Here is a 20,238-nt window from a genome sequence, read left to right as displayed (position 1 = left end):
TTCCAGCCCCTCCACCCCCGCCAAGTTGTATTTTTTATTATTTCTAGTCTTTGACAACCAGTTCTGAGCACCTAGTTCTGAGCATCCAATTGTATTCTAATCTTTAGTAGCTGCAATCACGAATTTTCATTATGTGGGGGAGTAAAATTTGTCACCCTCAAGTATGTCTCTTAACATAAGGAATATTTAGGACTCTGTCTAGGGTGTGTGTTGTGGTGAAGGGGATCGAGAGCCTCACTCACGCAAGGGATGCACTCTACCCCAGAGTCACATCCCCTGGGTTGAGACTGGCAATGTTTTAGCATCACCAGACAGAACCATTTCATTTCTCCCTTAACTGCCTGCCAAAGGGATTCTGTTCCAGGAAGGCAACTACCCCTAGAGACAACAACAAAGGGTACCAGGGAGGTACGCTGGACTGAGGGGGTGAGTGAGGCCCGTGATTTCAAATTCCTCTCAACATCTCTCTTTCTCTGCATGGCATGGCAACCACTTGAAATATTTACTTTTCCAACTGCCATTAAGTTGTTTTTCTCCCCGTTGAAGTCCTTGGTCCTAGCCCTGTTCTCCCTGGCTCAGGATGGCATGGAAGCACTACCCTGCCTGGCTATTGTGAAGTTTCAAATCCTCCTGGGGTTCCCATGCACACATACTTCCCCCTCCTCTCCCATTAATCTGTTTATTAGACCAGCCAAAAGAGCTAAAAGGGGGAGCGTGTATGTGGGCGGGGGAGAGCTTGGGAAAGGGGCCTCCTTATATTGTCAACCTTGATTCCTGCTTTACCTTCCCTCCTCCTTCCCCTGCCCATCCCCTCCCCAACCCCTGTTGTTCTCGGCAGTTCTCAGGAGTCACACCTAGCTCTTAGTAACTCAAGGGTCACGCTAATGCTAGTGGGTGCTCAAGATATGAGGTGCCAGGATTTTTTTTTTTTTTTTTTTTTGCTTTTTGGGTCACACCCGGCAATGCTCAGAGGTTACTCCTGGCTCTGCACTCAGGAATTACTCCTGGCGATGCTCAGGGGACCATGTGGGATGCTGGGAATCAAACCCGGGTCGGCCGCATGTAAGGCAAATGCCCTACCCGCTATGCTATTGTTCCAGCCCCAGAGGTGCCAGGATTTGAACCCAGGCCCGCGCCCTATGCTAGGTAAGCACTTAACCTCTGAACTATTTCTATGGCCACAAGTTGCACTTTTTGTAGGTCCCACACTCAACAAAGCTGGTGGGGTAGGACAGTGCAGGACTAGGGTTCCACCCTCTGAGGCAGAGTAGGCCACCAGGGATATGCCCAGCACTGGTGGGGTCGGGGGCATGCATGATTGAGGGGATCAAACTCAAGACCCCACCATTCTAAACATGTGCTCAGCACCCTCAGAACTATCTCCCCAGCCTTTTATTTTTTAGAAGTGTAGGATAATGTTGGGTTAAAGCATCTAACTTTACTTGCAAATACATCAGAAATCTGAAGAGAGCTAGACTGTTTTCCGTGGACTTAACCAGCCCAGTTCCTGTAAGAGTGCTGGCAGGTATCTTTCCCCATTCGTAGTCTGTGCTGTTATTTCCCCCTTAATCTACATCAGGTCTCTCTCTAGAGTCATCTGTTATTCTTCCTGTGGCCAGATGATGTTTGCAGTATTAGGTCAACACAAAGCCTTCCCTCCTACTGTCAAGTTCCTGCCAATTTCCTGTGCTTCTTTCCAATGCTTTCTCCTTGCCCAGGACCTAGACACTGGGTTTTTCCTAAGTTGACAGGGAACAAATGAAAAAAAAATCAATATTGATACTTCCATGATAAAGTTCGATACAACCTTTTAAAAGGCAGATGGGAAATAGCTCCGGAGTCTAAAAACAACAGAACTAAGATTCAGAGTAAATTTTTAATTTTTTTTCTTTAAAAACGAGGTATTGAGTTATAATTCGCATATCAGTTTTTGCTAAGTCAAAATCCAAGAAAGGAAATGTGATTAGTTTTTTATTTGGGGCCATTCTACCCAGCAGTGCTCAGGGGTTCCTGGGTGGGGGCCACTTATGCTAATCCTCAGCCAATTGACTTAAAGGGAGGACCTGAGGAAATGGTGCTACTTGGACCCCACAGCGCTGGGGAATCAGGAGGGATAAACCTGATAATGCATCGGGGATACTGGATGTAAGGGATAAAGGTGAGGTTGGCTACATGCAAGGCTGTGCATGCACACACACCCCTATATTATCTCCTCAGCCTGATGTTAGGTTTTAGGCAGGTCTGATGGCAATCTGGATTGAAGTCGGTTTTGTGTGAAACACTTCAGTTAAATTCAACAGCAGCCAACATCCTCCCGTCCAACCTCTCCCATCTCAGCAGACCCACCTCCGCTGCTCAGATCCTCTGATTGCTCACGCAACCTTAACATCCACTCCTCACACCCCAAAACTCTCTGTGCTGTTGCTTGCTTCCCGAACCATGCAGCTGAGCATCACATCTCACACTAGAACTCCTAGTTACTTTCCTTACCTGAGGAAGACCGTTAGGTAAGGAAAAGAAAAATACCCAGCATAATCTTTCAGAGATGCACAGTGGGTCTAAATCCAAAGATCCAGCCTCAGCACAGCAGGAGCACTGTGGGGGGAGCCATGAAGAAGCCCATAAAGCTCAATGAGTGAAACAAAACCACGAAGGCTCTCTCAGTGCCAGCAAATTCTGTAAACTCACAGAGTGACTTTAGAGATATCAAATTGATGTTTAATGAGCTCAAAGAAACGATCGCAGAGGTAGCAAGGCACAAGAAAATATGAGGGCAGACATGAGAAAACTATGGTCAAGTGACAGAAAAGAATATGGTCAGTGATAGAAAAAATTCAACAGTAGGTCCAAGCAGCAGAATAACAGCAGCTGAGGAAAAGAACTCCAAGGTGATGTAAAGGAAATCTCTAGAAAATGAGAAGATGAAAAGAGTCTGAAAAGAAATGATGTACATCCAAGAATTATGGGAGTAGTTCAAGAAGAATGATATAAGAATTATTGTTATCCCAGAAGAATATGAAGTGAATTTGTTGAAGAATCACTAGCTAAAGAAATAATAGATAAGAATTTCCCAGAATTAGGGCTGGAATACAATGGATAGGGCACTTGCCCTGCATTTAGCTGACCCAGGTTTGATTCCCGCAACCCATATGATTCTCCAAGCGTCCCTCCCTCCCCGCACCCAGGAGTCATCCCTGAGCACAGAGCCAGGAATCAGCCCTGAGCATTACAGGACCAAAGCAAACAACAACAATGAATATCCCAGAGTGGAGGAGTATAGTTACCCATATCCAAGAGACCTAAAGGTCACAGTGAAAATAGAAATGGAAAAAATCCAAGACACACACACACACACACACACACACACACACACACACACACACACACTGCGCTCAGAATGAAAAAAGCTAAAGATAGAGAATACTGAAAGAAACAAGATAAAGAAAGAAAACTGCATACAAAAGAACACACATAGATATCGAGCAAACCTGTCAAATGAGACTATGAGTTAGAAGAGCAAGATATAGTTTGGAAAAAAAACTCAAAGAAATAAAAACCTCCCCAAGGATACTCTATCCAACTGGATTATAGTTCAGATTTGGAGGAATAACACAGAGATTCATGGACAGGTAACAGTTTAGAGAACTCATAGTCTTGAAACCTGTTTTGCAACATACATTAAGGAGGTTCTTGAACTGTCAAGGCTGGGTAGGAGAAATAATACAGTGGTGAGAGATACTACAGTGGTAAAGCTCTTGCTTCAATACCACATTTGGTCCCCAGCAGCAATTTCTGATTACAAAACCAGGAATAAGCCCTGAACACAGATTGGTGTGCTCTTTTTTAAATTAATAATAAAATACAAACTTCTCAGCACTTTGCCACTGATTATGTTCATTCATGGTGCTTATGGTTGTCCTTACCAGATCAAGACAGTCTGCTCATTCCTCACTTGCTGAGGGTTTTATACTTTTTCAATATTGAATTAATGTTTCCTTTATTTTGAATGTTTTACTATGCCTAGTCAAGTGATTATTTTTGTATCTCTCTACATTTTTATTAAAATATGTTACTCATTAATGCAGATACTTAAGCATTAACTACAATATTTTCTAACATAAAGCCAACAGGATAAAATATACTTTCATACTTTTGTAGGCCTATTCAGATTTTCCATTAAATTAAAAAGAATTGAAGCATGCTTCACAGATTACCTCTGACCCATAAATCACCATCCAGCTTAAAAAAAATTAACTTTTAGCACCCTATGAAAATATTGTAGAATTCCAGGAGCGAGCAGCCACTTTCATGTCCACACAACATTTCATACAATGATGCCACTGATATATCAAGAGTAGCACACCACATTTGGTGGGGTGTAAGGTAGAAGACAACCAATATTCATAAAAAAATATATGTACACACACATACACACACATATAAGCACATAAGACTCAAACTTTAACAACATGTTAATGATCTCTAATTCAGGGATTTATTGACTCCAAGATGAGACACAACAATTTTCATACACTTTCCTCTAAGGAAACCTTTTTGAATAATTTTTAGTCAATTATTTATAACAAGCAATACAAAATAAGTTATTTAGCGTCTGCCTTTGGGACAGGCTTGGGTGGTGGTGGGAAAACTCAAAATAAAGGTGGTGGGAAGGTGTAATGGAAGTGGGATTGGTGTTGAAATATTGAATGTAATCAATTATTTTAACTTTTTTGAAAACTTTATTTTGAAAATAAAAATAAGTAAATTAAAAAAATTATCCTTTCCTCATGTTTACTAAATCATCTGTGGGGTTTATCTATTTCATGTAAATTTTAAAAAGTATTTGTACAAAATTATTCATATCATTAACTCATAAAATTTATATACGTGCCCAAGCAGTATTGCTTTGAAAAGTGAATACTAATTAGTTCTCAGTAACTTTTTATCGAGTCACATTGCTGTGGGGTTTTAGGAGTTATGTTTTATCCATTTATTTGTGCACTGGTGTTATCACCTCCATCACTAAAAAAAAATCTCTCTCATATGCTGCATTTAAAGAAACTTAATTTGTTATTCCCTTACTATTTAGTCCATAGTAAGGGAATAACAAATGGACAAAGGCATCAAAACCAGAGATTTTGTCTATAGAACTGAACTACCTGGGGGGTGTGAAGGGACCCTTGAGACACTGGTGGCCGGAAGCAGGAATCTGGAGAGGGGTGCGGTGTGGAGGGACACGTATATGAAAGAATGATTAACAGTTTCATAAACCATGATACTGCGATACAAATGGGGATAAAAACCCAGCCGCAATTAGGTCACCTATTTTCAGATTTAGAAACCCTGAAGTTTCATTTCACACCTAATGTTACATCATTTGACCCTAAACTTGATGCCTCTGGCTTCTGAGCTTTGAACACGAAGGTAACCCTTCAGCTTCCAAGGTGCTCAGCCTAAAGCTTTCCTTTGGCAGGGAGATGCCCAGGCTTGTTTGACTTACCTTTGCTTTTTCAGAAAATAAATCATCTCATGCTTCCCTGGAAGCCTACCATCTTTAAGCAAACTGACAAAAAGCGGCCCCCAGTTGATTCAAGACCACCAGTCCCCACCCCACCCATTACCCAAGCACTTGCAGGAAGAGAGACTGCCCACTTTGGGAATTGCTGCACTAGAGCAAAAAGCCCATTTCTAGTGAGGCACAAAACTCCTGTCCTTTCTCACGCACAGATCAGGAGATGTGGTCCTGAGAACTGTCTCACTCTGACTTTTCAGACTCAGTATCCCACGAGATCCGGCACTAGGTGGATCATCAACTTTATTCCATGCAAAAGTCAAAATCCCTATTGAAGAACAGCCTTCCTGTCTCTGGGGCCGGAGGGAGAGCTTGAGGTGCTCAGTGCACACTTTGCACGAGGGATTCTGGGGTCCAATCTCCAGTATCACAAGGTCTCCCCCCTGCCCCTTGACATCCGACCCAGCACTCTGAAGCACCCACTGAGCTTGAAGATGAGCTGCGGAAAGCATATAGGCAACAACAGTCAAAGGAAAAAGACCTCAAGATAGTTCAAGGGCGAATAAGAGACCTCCAAGATGAATTCAAAAGGAACAACATAAGAATCATCAGAGTACCACAGGACCGGGAAGCAGACCCAAGGCATGGACTCTGGGGTGGCATGCCAAGCAAGCAGCCAGAGTGAACTGGAAGGCCCTTCTCAGCTAAGGTGCCCAAAGGAGCACCTAGACCAGAGGGGACTCCTGCATTTTCAGAAATGCCCTGGAAGTAGAATTCTAACCCAGGACCAGCACAGGTCATGCCTCCACAGGTACAGGGCATGGCCTCCGAGGTGGTGCAGTTATTTTGCAGTTATTTTCCCCTTTCACAGCGCTTTGAACTCAAATTTTACCCTCCATTACCTAATCTTATGATGACAGCCCAGCTCTCCCAAACACATTAGGCCAATAGTCCACTAGCCCATTCCAATCAAAATACTCCCCAAATTCACAAAAATAATGGTAGACACACAAATCTGAAGAAGCCTAATGTTAAAGTACACATCCCCTGTAGCTGCTCAGAAGCCCCACATAAGTCACAGAGGAGCACCAAAGAGGAAGTTAGTATTCTTGAAGGGGAGAAATGAATTCCCAAAATGAATTCAAAAGAACAACATAAGAACCATCAGAATTTTAGGACAGGGAGGCAGCCCCAATGAGGTGCTAACAGTTAAAGATATCATTGCTGAGAAGTTCCCAGAGCCGGAGAAAGCAGGCATGCAGATCCAAGAAGCCTAAAGGGCACCAGCTAAAAGAGATCCTAATAAAAAGACTCCAAGGGGCTGGAGAGATAGCACAGCGGGTAGGGCGTTTGCCTTGCACGCGGCCGACCTGGGTTCAAATCCCAGCATCCCATATGGTCCCCTGAGCACCGTGAAGAGTAATTCCTGAGCACAAAGCCAGGAGTAACCCCTGTGCATCGCCGAGTGTGACCCCAAAAGCAAAAAAAAAAAAAAGACTCCAAGACATATAAACAGAATGACAAATACCACAGATAGATAAACAATATTGCAAGCAGCAAGGTCAAAGAAGGAAATCACATACAAAGGATCATTCCTTAAATTTACAGCAGACTTCTCAGAGGAAACCATCTGAGCCTGAAGACAGTGGTGGGATATAATGAAAACACTTAATGAAATGAATGCTCACCAAGAATACTTTATCGAGCTAGACTCTCACTCAGACTCAAAGGAATGACACACTATTTCATGGATAAACAACAGCTCAAGAACTTTATCGACTGAAAATCAACTTCAAAAGAAGGTCTAAAGAGGCTACTGTAAGACAAGACAAACTCCACAAGCACAAAAAAATTCTACAGAAAGATGACACAAAACCTCATGACAATAATGTCTCCCAATATCAAAGCTCTATGTGCACCAATTAAGAGACACAGAGCAGCAAAATGGATTAAAACACTGAATCCAACATTCTGTTGCCTACAAGAGAGACGTCTGAAAAGTCAAAGCAAACACAGACTCAAAGTCAATGGATGGAAAACAATCCTTCAAGCAAACAACTCCCTCAAAAAATTCCGGGGTGGCCATACTAGTATCTGACAACATAGATTTCAGGCTGAAAAATATTATAAGGGACAGATAAGGCAATTTTTAAATAACCAAGGGACATGTACATCAGGGAGAAATCATACTCCGAAACATATATGCACCAATGAGGGAGCAGCAAAATAGTTAAAACAAGTAATAGACTTCAAGGAGGACACTGGTAGCAACACAATAGTCGTCAGAGACTTCAAAACCACCCTATCACTTCTGGATAGATCAACAAGACTAAAACTCAGCAAGGAAGCACTGGCTCTGAAGGAAGAAATGGAAGAGAGAGGGCTCACAGACATGTACAGGCCCTTCACTCCCCCCAAACCAAATACACATTCTTTTCCACATTCTTGGAACATTTTCCAAGATAGACCATATGCTGGGCCACAAAACATAGCTCAATAAATAGAATCAGGAAGATAGAAATTGTATCAGCTATCTTTTCAGACCACAATGCACTGAAGATAGAAGTTAACCACGCACGGAAACGGAGAATCAAATCAAACGCCTGGAAATCAAACAGCTCAATGTTGAAGCGACCCCAAGCACAGACTGGAAGTAGCTGAGGACCACAGGCTGTGACCCAGAAACAAAACATGATGAGTCTGACTTGGGTATAAATGCAATGACATTCGTAATATATACTTGAAATTATATAACATTTACATTTATTATGTGTTCTATGATCCTTGATTTCACACATTCCTCACCTCTACCTCTCCTCACGTCCCTATCATAGGAGACAAACTGTGCACAGCTGCATATACTTTCATGGCCACCATTTATACATGTTTCACTCTTTTAGACACTCTGAGCTGACCCAGTGCTTCCTCAGACACCTCAACTTGAAGGATACATCTCTGAGTATCTCCCCTGCCCCCTCTTTCAGTTTCCAACATGGCAGATGGTGGGGCATCCTGACAGCACTTAAACTGACCCTTGTCTGGGGTTATAAACTCCTCAGTGGTCTTACTTCCGTAATGGTAAGACACATGACAGTTTCAAGTCATGGAACAGAATCTGAGCTCAGCGCTCTGGTCCTGATCTCTGCGTACAGTGAGTGGGTCTGAGTATTAGCTATGGAAGCAGGCTGGCCATAGGCTCTCAGGGGACCCCCACTAAGAGACTTCGAACCTCAGTCCCTAGGAGGCATTCGTGTTCCAGCCAGAGTGACACACTCTCTGACAGGTGCTTGCTAATACACAAAACCCCACACATAGCTGCTCAGGTCTCAGCGAGCTCTTAGGTACAATCTTAATGGCCCTTCTTCCATTGGCAGCCCAACTATGCCAGAATTAGGCTGACATTTTCATGTTCCCATGGTCAAAATGTGGCTCAACGGAAATTAGAGAGATGCGGAGTTAAAGAATGGAGAACTTCTCAGAGAAACCTATAGTAGAAGAAATTATTTTTCTATCAAAGAACATCTTGTTGTTCTCGACTTTTATTTGTAAATTAACATTCATATGATATTCTTGCACCTAACTTATTTTTGGCTTTGCTTTGTAAATTATGTACACACAGAGCCAACATTCTGTTCCTTTCTTGAGTGGGGGGTGGGGTCTGTTTCCACTCCCCACTGGGCCTGAGCACCTGCCGGCCTGGCTTGAAATCAAATCACAAAGGAAGACTAAGCTTTCAAGTTCCAAAAGCAGAATTACTAAAAAAAAAAAAAGTTTCCTATTTGCTCTAGAAAATGTTAAAAGAATGAAAACAAGATTAATACTGGCATAGGTAATATTACTTTATTTAGTAATCCACTTAAATGTGTGCAAGTTTTAAGTAGGGTTTCTAATACAGGGCTAAAGGCTAAAGTATGTGTTACCAGTCTTCCATCCCTTCTCTCTCTACCTGATTGCAAATATCACTAGTCAAGCATAAACCCTTACAATATTCCTGGAAGAAACTTGAAAAAGTTTGAACTACTACACCAAGTGTTTCTTACTTGGATCTGCCTAGGACCCAAGGGAAATTACAAGACAAAGGGAAATTACACTAATCTTACTATCAGCTGAATCTGTCAAACAGCTCAAAATACTCCCCTCCACATATTTAGTGACCATCATTTTGTGGGGAAAAAAATTAAAATAGAAATATTTGTTGCTTCAAGAATCCTGCATAGGTGTCGTGTCCGCCTACCATCACCATTTAATTCGTAGGAACCCCAAGTCTGAGAGAATGAAAGACTGGTCCCGTTTGGTATCGGTAGGAAAACTGGATGAATCAGTTTACCTCCCTTTCCACCTATCACACCAGCACAGCAACAGCTAATTCTGAAGGTTTCAATGAATGTTCTATTTCTTTGTTTAGTCTCCTCTGCTCAACTTCCTAGATAGTGCAAATAGCTCTGGTGAGCATCTCTTATTTTCCCTTCCCATCTGTCTCCCCCAACTAAACATGTTTTCATAGCCAAGCTGGCAAGAAAAGGAACTTTCTGTTTACTAATGTAGCTAAATTATATGCTTTCCCAAGATATCATTGTGTTGTTGTTATTTTTGTTTGTTTGGGGGCCACACCCAGCAGTGCTCAGGGCTCACTCCTGACTCTGCTCATGGCTTACTCCTGGCTCTGTGTTCAGGGACCACTCCTGGTAAGACTCAGGGGACCATATGTCATATTAGGGATCGACCCAGATTGACCACGTGCAAGGCAAGGGCTTTACCACTGTACTATCTCTCCAGCCACAAAGAATTCCTTTATCACTTACACATGGCCCTCAAAACTTCAAGTCTATTCAAGACCTCAACATATCATTTATTTTTATTCAATGATCTTAAACTAGACTTTAGATCTCTAAATCTAAAAGAGCATATAAATAACCTTTAAGCCCCCCAAATGAGTACATTTTATATCAAAACTGTGCAGTGCTTTATATCGGCATTATATTTTTGTGCTCAATAGAATATACTCAAAAGAATCGCTAGAACCTGCCAAATCTTAAATATTTTGATTTGGTCATTTTAAACTTGGTGATGTAATTTCTTTAAGATCCTAATGTACCAAGAGCCAGATACTAATTCTCCAATAACACCGTGTGATCTCAGTCTTTCATAGTGAATGCCATTCACAGGATCACATCACAAAGAGCAGAGCAGACAAAGCAAGAAAACCTATTATAACAGGGTTCAAATGATCAACCCTGTTGAGTTTAAATGTTTTTCAAATAATGGCTAATTTCCTAGCATAACCCATTATTATCAGAACTAAAATTTTAGCTCACACTTATTTTCCCATGTTTTATGGTTACCTTTTAAAGCCATACACCTGTAATACTTTTGGATATAATGTAACACAATGAATAAAATAAAGGTGTAATGTTTTCATTTTAATTCTAGGAAAGTATGTTTCTGGACTTATAGCTATATGCTACTTTCTCAAAAACTACTAGCTATCTAATCAGAAATAACAAAAGCAATTTCATGTGTCAAGAATGTCAATAATGTTGGTAAATTATTTTTAGTAAGAGTCTCCTAACACATAATGATTGAGCCTATATAGCATCACCCACAATTTAAATATGAATCTGCTCAAGAATTAGTATTATAAACATAGTTACAAGTTACAAAAAATAGCCATCAAGAGATGCTAAATCCATTTATTGAATAAAATTAAGGCATGCTTACAAAAGAAAAAAAAAAAGGAAGAATCAAACAAGAAATCGGCGACCTACTTCTTTTCCCAGTAAACGTGGCTAACAAAGGAATTATACAAAGGCTGTAGGATCCCAGGAGCAGCAGTGTCAACAAGGTAGCATCGTAGTGCTTCTCGGAACCAGCCGGTGGGGTGAGTGTAGAATTGATAAATATTTTTGAAGAAATCTCCGTTTCTGTACAACTGCGAAATCCTCCTGGTATAGTCATTTAAAAGGATCAAAGCCAGCCAGCTTAAGCAGGGGAAACTGCAGCCATGTTCACACTCGTAGCCCTCATGCTTTGCTCTTGGTGAATTGGAACGGAGGAGGGGGCGGGAATCTAAGCTCCCGGGCACTGCACACACAGCAGACTAAACCCGAGCACAAATCAAGCTGAGAGGGATGTGGGAGCTCACTGCTTCGTTGGCAACAGGGACACATCGCCGCTAGACAGGCTCCGTGGGGAAAGGGCAAGCCCCTTTTGTTGAGAGACAAAAAGGCACGGACAAAGGCATTTCACATCCTCCTCAGGAGGGTCAGGCACAGGACGGGAATGTGGCCGTGAGTGGCAGGGGGGAGCAGGGCACAGGCTGTCTGCTGCCAGGCACACACATCCCAGAGCTCTTTGTGGTCCTCCCGGGCAGGGGTGATGGTGTAGGGAGTTTTGTGGTTTAAATTTCCATTGCAAACAGAGTATGCTGCAGGTGAAATGACTTTTTTTTTTTTTAAGTGAGGCAGAGATGCACAAGTGAATGGCATTTTTGAATTCCTGGAGAATTGTTATACCCCAAACTCTCCTCCCCACCCCCACCCCCCAACTCCCACTGCTTCCACTTCAACATTCAGTACAGGAAGCAGATGAACAACCCTGCCTGTTTTCAAGGAGCAGATTCCAGTATTCCTCAAGGTCTGGGACCTGGCTACTTACTGTCACCTGAGACCCTGCTGCTCAGTGACCTCTTGGAAATGTGTGCCTTAATTCAGCCACTAGGTCAATGCCTTCTACCCTACAAGCGTCTCAGCCTACTGCTCACAGGTGGAACATCCTGGGACCCACAACCTCTCTGTGCTTTGATTACTTACATTTCGACTCAGTCACAACAGAAGGAATTTGAAAGAGAGGAAGCACGCGAGCGTGCATGCATACAACACACGCATACACACACACACACACACACACACACACACACACAGATCCTGTAAAAGTGCCTGATACCCAGAAAGGTTAAATAATAGCCTTCATCCCTAACCTCTCACCTTTTCCCTTTTTTTGGGGGGGTGGGGGTGGGCACACAACAGTGCTCAGGGCTTACTCCTGGCAGGCTTGGGGAACCATATGTGGTGCCAGGGATTGAACTCAGGTTGGCAGGTTTACCTGCCATCTCTCACCAGCCTCCAACGAGTCCTTTTTGAAATGGAGAAACTTGGGCTGGAGCAATAGCACAGCGGCTGAGGCGTTTGCCTTGCATGCAGCCGACCCGGGTTCGGTTCCCAGCATCCCAATATGATTTAAGTTAATGACTCCACAAATTATTTTGTAAGGAAGAGAGAAGAGGAAATGTACAAGTAAATATTAAGACAAATACATCTTTTGAATGAAAAGGATAGCCCAACTAGTCCACCAGTACACAGAAAAACAGAATTTACAGTAACTGAAAATTGTTTTAAAATCCTGGGTTTAAATCACACAAAATCGAGTTATAACATACCACAGTGAGTCCAGCAGCCAAAGAATTCAATTATAAAATTTATTCAATAGGGTCCAGAGAGATAGTACATGGATTAAGGCACTTGCCTTGCATGCGATCAACTCTGGCTCAATTCCTAGCACCAAAAATTGTCCCATTGCAGTGCTGGGAGCAACCCTTGAGCACACAGCTGGCAAAGCCCCTGGGCACTGCTAGCTGTTGCCCCCAAATGAAAGTGATTTTTAAAACAATAAAGGTAATGACTCTGTGTGTGTGTGTGTAGGGTGGCGGGGGGGGTCACTTTACGGTAATGAACTAATCAATTAAATTAAAAATTCACCAGACCAAGGAAATGATTCCATGGGCACAGTGTGTGATTCTTGCATGCCAGAGGCCCCAGTTTGATCCCAGGCTGCATGATCCCAAGAGGACCACAAGGTACCAAACCAAAAGAAAACATGCATCTACAAAATAGCTTCTTACAAAGTAAGTGGAACTGAAGTTATCTTTTCTCTAATTTTCAGCAGGGTTCCAACAGCCCTTTGGAGATTTGTCTATCTTAAATAGGTTTGTTTGAAACAGTGCAAATTCCTAGTGCTTTAAAAGGTGCAACTTTGTTTGGTGAAGGGAAGTTGACACTGGTGGTGAAATTGGAGCTAAAATATTATATGCCTAAACTCAACTATCATAACTTTGTAAATCACAATTCTTTAAAGCACTTTAGGCTGAGATTCGACCCGAGGGCCCACACTTTTGTGCGGCCACTCTGCTGCTGATTGACCATGATCCGGAGGCCGGCTAGACTACTTTTGGTCCCAGCAACTACTTGCAGCCATGTCTCTAGACTGTGAACTAAGCCATAGCCCCATGCCGGCTGAGGAGGGGAAAGATCCTTCTTTCTAGGTGTTTTTTCCCTTTTGGGGGAGACTCGACGTGGCATCCGCCATATTATGAGGACTATTAAGCAGGTACGAACTTGGTGGTGCGGAAAGGAGAAAAAAAAAAGACAGGAACTTGAAACAGCGGGATGCGTGGGCAGTCTCGGGCCGGGTTTGACCCGAGTGGCCACACTTTTGTGCGGCCGCTCTGCTGCTGATCAACCACAATTTGGAGGCCAGTTAGACTACTTTTGGTCCCAGCAACTGCTTGCAGCCATGTCTTCAGACTGTGAACTAAGCCATTGCCTCATGCTGCCCTAGGAAGGGAAATGATGCAATTTCTAACATAAATCTCCCTGGACTTAATTACTAAAGTACTAGCGATAGCACAGCGGTTGGGCATTCACCTTTCACGCGGCCAAGCCGTGTTTGATTCCTCCTCCCCTCTTGGGGGATCCCGGCAAGCTATGGAGAGTATCGAGCCAGCTCGGCAGAGCCTGGCAAGCTACCCGTGCATATTGGATATGACAAAAACCGTAACAATAAGTTTCTCAATGAGAGACGTTACTGGTGCCTGCTCGAACAAATTGATGAGCAACCGGATGACAGTGACAGTGACAGTGACAAAAATACAGAAATCCTAAACTGGGCAGCTGTGATAGTGGCCACATGACTTCATATCTCGTCATTCTCAGCAATGGAAAACTAATTATCAAATGCTTCCTTGTCAGTAGGGCTGTTTGTTTGGGGGGGAAACTCCAGCAACAATAGTGAGTTTTGTGTTAAAATATGGAATGTAATCAAGGTAAAGAGAAAATGAAGTGAAATTTATCAGCTACACAGGTGGGGGTCAGGGGATGGGGGGTGGGAGGTATACTGGGGTTTTTGGTGGTGGAATATGGGCACTGGTGAAGGGACGGGTGTTTGAGCATTGTCTATCTGAGACATAAGCCTGAGAACTTTGTAACTTTCCATATGGTGATTCAATAAAATAAATAATTTAAAATAAATAAATAAATACAGCACTTTAGCATTGTCATCCCATTGTTCATCAATTTGCTTGAGCGGGCACCAGTAACGTCTCCATTGTGAGATTGTTGTTACTGTTTTTGGCATATCGAATATGCCATGGGGAGCTTACCAGGCTCTGCCATGCAGGCGGTATACTCTCAGTAGCTTACCGGGCTCTCCAACAGGGATGGAGGAATAGAACCCGGGTTGGCCACATGCAAAGCAAACACTCTACCTGCTGTGCTATCTCTCCAGTCTTAAAAAAAAAAAAAGGAAAAAATAAAGGTATATCTTGTAGGGCTGGAGCCATAGCATAACAGGTAGGGCATTTGCCTTGTACACGGCTGACTTGGGTTAGATTCCTCCATCCCTCTCAGAGAGCCCAGCAAGCTACCGAGAGTATCTCGCCCACACGGCAGAGTCTGGCAAGCTACCTGTGGCATATTCGATATGCCAAAAACAGTAACAAGAAGTCACACATGGAGATGTTACTGGTGCCCGCGCTGAGCAAATCAATGAACAACGGGACAACATTGCTACAGTGTTACATCTTGTAATTCTTCATGAGACAATACTAGACATTTAAACATACACATCATAGAATTTCATAGAAATTCATCAAGAGATGTTTTCCCAGCTAAAGTGTCAGAATAACATTAAGGAAAACAATGCATGTTTGCCCCTCCACTGAGAATAAAAAATTGTGGGTTTTGAGAAGCATTCACTTTTCTATCATTTTTTCATTTTTTCCCCCTTTCGGACTACACTTAGTAGCTCTCAGGAGCTCTGCCTGGCCTGTTGCTCAGGATCACTCCTGGTGGTACCTCGCCCTCCCTCAGACAAAGCCTGCAGTCAGCCTGCTGAGCTACCCCCAGTATTAGCTCTTCTGGCTTCAGCACCCTCAGAGGCCCCCAGACACTCACCCATAGTGATGCTGTGCAAACTCCTGTTGCTGTCTTAATGCAACTGGTCACTCAGAATCCTCTAGCTTCAAATGAAAGATTTTGTCTTCATGTGTACTCACTTATTTTTTTGATCATTTACAGTCAGAAGGGCAGAGAGGATGGGAAGTGATGAAGATACGGGAAGAGTGGTTGTCACCCTGTGCCCTGAAAGAATTAACTCACACCTTCCATACAATAGATAGCAGGATCACGTGCCATAGAAGCGTTTGGCAAAGTTGTATCAATGAAAAAAAAAAACAGATGCAATACTCACAGCCCTGAAGGTACACAAAAGGTTAAAGCAAAAAAGTAAATGAACTAGCCCAATTACCATATGAAAAATAGGTAAATTTTAAAAAATGAAATAGAGGATGAGAAAAATCGTTTTAAAATACCACATATTAACCACAAGGTGGTGCTATATAATTACTCTTTCCACACCTACATCTGTACCTCTTATTGCTAAACTTAAATGGTCATCACCTCAGCATCTCTATCTTGCAGCAGGAGTATGCCCACTCACTAGTTAACATATGTACTTCCATGCTTGACCTTTCCAAAACCAGCGGATTCCGGATCCTCATGCCTGCTATTTGCACATGGGTAATCCCAAATTCTCCTTTCCCATTTACTCTCCTCACTCTCTTTTATGCTTCAAGTTCCCTTCTTGGAGAGATTAGTATTTATTTATTTTGCTTTTAGGTCACACTCGGCAGTGCCCAGGGACAACTCCTCGCATTGCCCAAGATTTGGTGGCGGGGTGGTCTTGGAGTTCATCTGGTGCCAGGCATCAAACCTGGGTCTCCTGCACACAAAGCATTACTCAAGTTTGGTTGGTTTGTTTTAAAACTATCTCCCCTGCCCTCTGCTCAAAGAGATGATCCTGTCAATATAAGGTCTGGGAAATATTGAGGATTGCATCCATTTTATTTACTCTACACCACCTGCCGTTCCATTTTGATGAGTTCTAGATTCTCACCTGCAGCCTTATCCTGAATTCCAATGCCACTCGCCTTCTAGATTACCTGTACAAATTCCTTACTGGGGAGAGACACAGTCCAGACTTTACGGTGCTTGTTTCACATTCAACCCATATTTAGTTCTTAGCATGCACAGTGTGCCCCTGAGCACCACTAGGAGCACTTTCCAAGCACAGAGCCGCAAGTAACCCCTAGGCACCAAACACTACCCCAACCAAATTTTTCTAAAATCCTTACTGGACAATTCAACTTTATTCTGTCTACCAGTGCTAATTATAACTCTTTTTTCTCCCAGGCCTCATATTTAAGATCACAAGAACATTAGAGCTGAAATCACATTCTTTCCTTCTATGATCCCATGTATCCCAGACCAAGATTCTCCATGCTATTAGTGTCACCTAATCAAAAGAATACCAAAAGATGAGCACACTTTAAATAAAAACTACATTGCCCATATTGATGTTACCATAAACGAGTTAAGTAATATTTCTGAAAAGTAACACTCACTGTTTTGTCCCAGTGAGTTTACTTATAAGTCTTAATAGAGAAAAGAGAAAATAAGCTCTTTAGAGCTTATTCAAAACCACCACAGTAAGCTGTACCAGTCTCCAGCTGTACTATGCATTCATACCACAACACACTGCTCCAATCAACAGTTTTCTCTTAACCCAGAAAGCACTATACTCATTCACTACTCACCCTCTTCCATTCTAAAGAGATCCTCATCTTAATCTAAGTCCCACAGAAGCTATTCATGCCTCTTCTATTTTGTCTACACCCTAGTTTCCTGTCCTTATTTTGGTGAGAGGGCCTCATCTGACAGTGCTAGTGATTGAATTCAATTTCCTGCATGCAAAGTATGCACTTAGGCTGTTAATTTATCTCTCAGAACCCCAAAGACTAATTTCTTAGACTGTGGGCCACGATTCCATATGGATCGAGTAACTAAATGGGGGTGTGGCAAAAAAGAAAGGCGACTGTAAAAGTATTCTGAACACAACAACCAAACATTAATTCTAAATCAACCACATATTGAGTCAAAGTGTTCCTGGCAGTGCTCACTCATGTTGAATATCTCATGTGAAAAGGGGTAACAAGTAGAAGATTATGCAAGCCTGCTCTAAAACAACTATACTTAACTCTTTTTGTTTTGGGCCCACATCTGGCTATGCTCAGGACTTACTTCTGGCTCTGTACTCAGGGATCACTCCTGGCACTGCTCGGAGGACCACATCCAGTTCTGAGAACTGAATCAGAGCCAGCTGTGTGCAAGGCAAGAGCCTGACCCCTGTACTTATTTCTCCAGCCTTGTACATTCCCTATGATAACTAGCAGGTAATATTCAAGCGCACATTTATTTTTAAGTGTTTATTTAACCCCTAGTCTCTGGAAGCATGGAAAAAGTTGGTTTTTTTTATTTTAAGATAAAAATCTGATTTTAAAAACATAATCCATCCAACGACTCCTCTTTGTCAGCAGCAGAACTCAGATGAATCATCCTCGGAAAAAGGAGCAATTTCCAAGGAACAAGGCCAAGCAAGTAACAGAGGCAAGTTTTGGACCAGGGCCCCAGTGACATCAGGGCTCAGTAAATTTGAAAACTCACTTATTCTTCAGACAGGGATGTCTCACTAAGGCACTATAGGTTTTATGGGCATTTCTTAATATGTCTCAAAACTGCTACAACCTGAACCTCTCTGGCCGCCATCCACAGTCTGGCACCTGATCCCCAACTACCATTTCTCAGCTAGTTTCCCTATCATCCCCGCCCAGCCCTTTCACCTAAAGCAACATATGGTTCTAGCCCAAGTCTTCCACATGGTGCCGTTATTCATGTTTGAACACAGAGGACAGGAAATTATGCCTAAAGTACAAGCTTGAGGAAATGAAGAGTAACCCTGCAAGGATATTACTATCAGAATCCACAGCTGATAGATGGGGAAACTATGTAGGTGGGCATGTAGCTAACTTGGGGGTCTCACAGCTCTCCAGGGACCATGAAGTCTGTGAGCCTCTTCTCTAACAAGAAGATGTTCCTCCAGTGTACCGGTGAGAAACACAGATACAACCACTGTCTCACCAGTTTAACCAAACAGCCATGGGTCCCTGTAAGGGGACTTTACATTTTAAAAAGCAGTAAAACATGCATATCATAAGCAATATTAAAAGCAAGAAAAAGCAAAATTGGTCAGAGAGACTATGAAGAACTGAGCACCAACATTTTTTTTTAGTTTTATTAAATCACCATGAGATATTTACAAGCTTTCCTGTTTGGGTTACAATCACACAATGATCAAACACCTATCTCTTCACCAGTGCACATTCCCCACCACCAATATCCCGGGTATACCCCCCCTTTCCCATCCTCCTCCTGCCTCCATGGCAGACAATATTCCCCATACTCTCTCTCTACTTTTGGGCATTATGGCTTGCAACACAGACACTGAGAGATCATCATGTTTGGTCCATTATCTACTTTCGGCATGCATCTCCCATCCCAAATGATTCCTCCAGCCATCATTTTCTTAGTGATCACTTCTCTATTCCATCTGCCTTCTCCCTTCCACTCATGAAGCAGTCTTCCAGCTATGGGGCAATCCCCCTGGCCCTTGTATCTACTGTCATTGGGTGTCAGCCTCATGTAATGCTATTATTTTGGCTATTGTGGAACAGGAGCACCAAATTCTTAAACAGTGAAATCATGTGTCATGGAGATAACTCCAAGGGCCGGAGCTCATGCTTTGTATGTGGGAGCTCCAGTTTGGTCCTCAGCACCACACAGTATCCAGAAAATGCTGGAGTGACAAAAAAAAAAAAAACTTGTCTAAAAAATCTGGGGGCTAGAGAGATAGAGTGGGTAGGGCACTTGCAAGTCAACATGTGCTTGATACCCAGCATCCCATATGGTCCCCTGGGCATTTAAAAATACATCTGCTGAGTTATTACTAGGGGCTTGCTTTACATTCATGCAGTTACATAAACTTAAATAGACAAGAGATTTATTTAGATTCTACAATTACAACCATCTTTTGTCTAGGTAAAATCATCTGCACTTTGTCTTAGCAACCGAGTTTACTGGATTTGAAGCTTATCATCAAACAATTTAGTATGACAACTTGGGAACCCAGTCAAATATACTGTTTTCAACAACAAAAACACAATAAGGGATACCTTGCAAAACTGAAAATCAGAAGGGGGGTGTGACAGTACACCAGGTAAGCCTTGCATGCGGCTGACCCGGGGCCGATCCCCAGTGTCTCGAAATATCCCCTAAGCAATGCCAGGAGTAGTTCCTGAGTGCAAAGTCAGAAGTACTCCCTCGGTATTGCCGGGTTTGATACCCAGCAGGTATGCTCTCCCAAGCACTGCCAGGAGTAATTTTTTTTTAAAATTTATTTATTTTTAATTAGAGAATCACCGTGAGGGTACAGTTACAGATTTATACACTTTTGTGCTTATACTTCCCTCATGCAAAGTTTGGGAACCCATCCCTTCACCA

The 20,238-nt window shown here is 42.6% G+C and overlaps 1 protein-coding gene across 2 annotated transcripts in view; it reads right to left on the bottom strand.

Moving 5' to 3' along the window:
* The window catches only part of MTUS1 (microtubule associated scaffold protein 1), a 179,646-nt gene that overhangs the window by 72,929 nt on the left and 86,479 nt on the right, over window positions 1–20,238 (bottom strand). Inside the window, exon 1 of one of the 2 annotated variants that reach the window (XM_004610332.2) lies at window positions 11,278–11,543. The exons of the other annotated variant lie outside the window; for it this stretch is intronic. Within the exon in view, the coding sequence (XP_004610389.2) occupies window positions 11,278–11,467 (190 nt within the window). The 5' untranslated portion in view covers window positions 11,468–11,543. Of the gene's footprint in view, window positions 1–11,277; window positions 11,544–20,238 lie in introns of those variants that run through there. 2 annotated transcript variants of the gene reach the window in all.

This window comes from Sorex araneus, chromosome 1 (assembly GCF_027595985.1).
Source record: "Sorex araneus isolate mSorAra2 chromosome 1, mSorAra2.pri, whole genome shotgun sequence".
In the NCBI taxonomy this organism is placed as follows: domain Eukaryota; kingdom Metazoa; phylum Chordata; class Mammalia; order Eulipotyphla; family Soricidae; genus Sorex; species Sorex araneus.
This window is presented reverse-complemented; position numbering and strand designations above follow the sequence as displayed.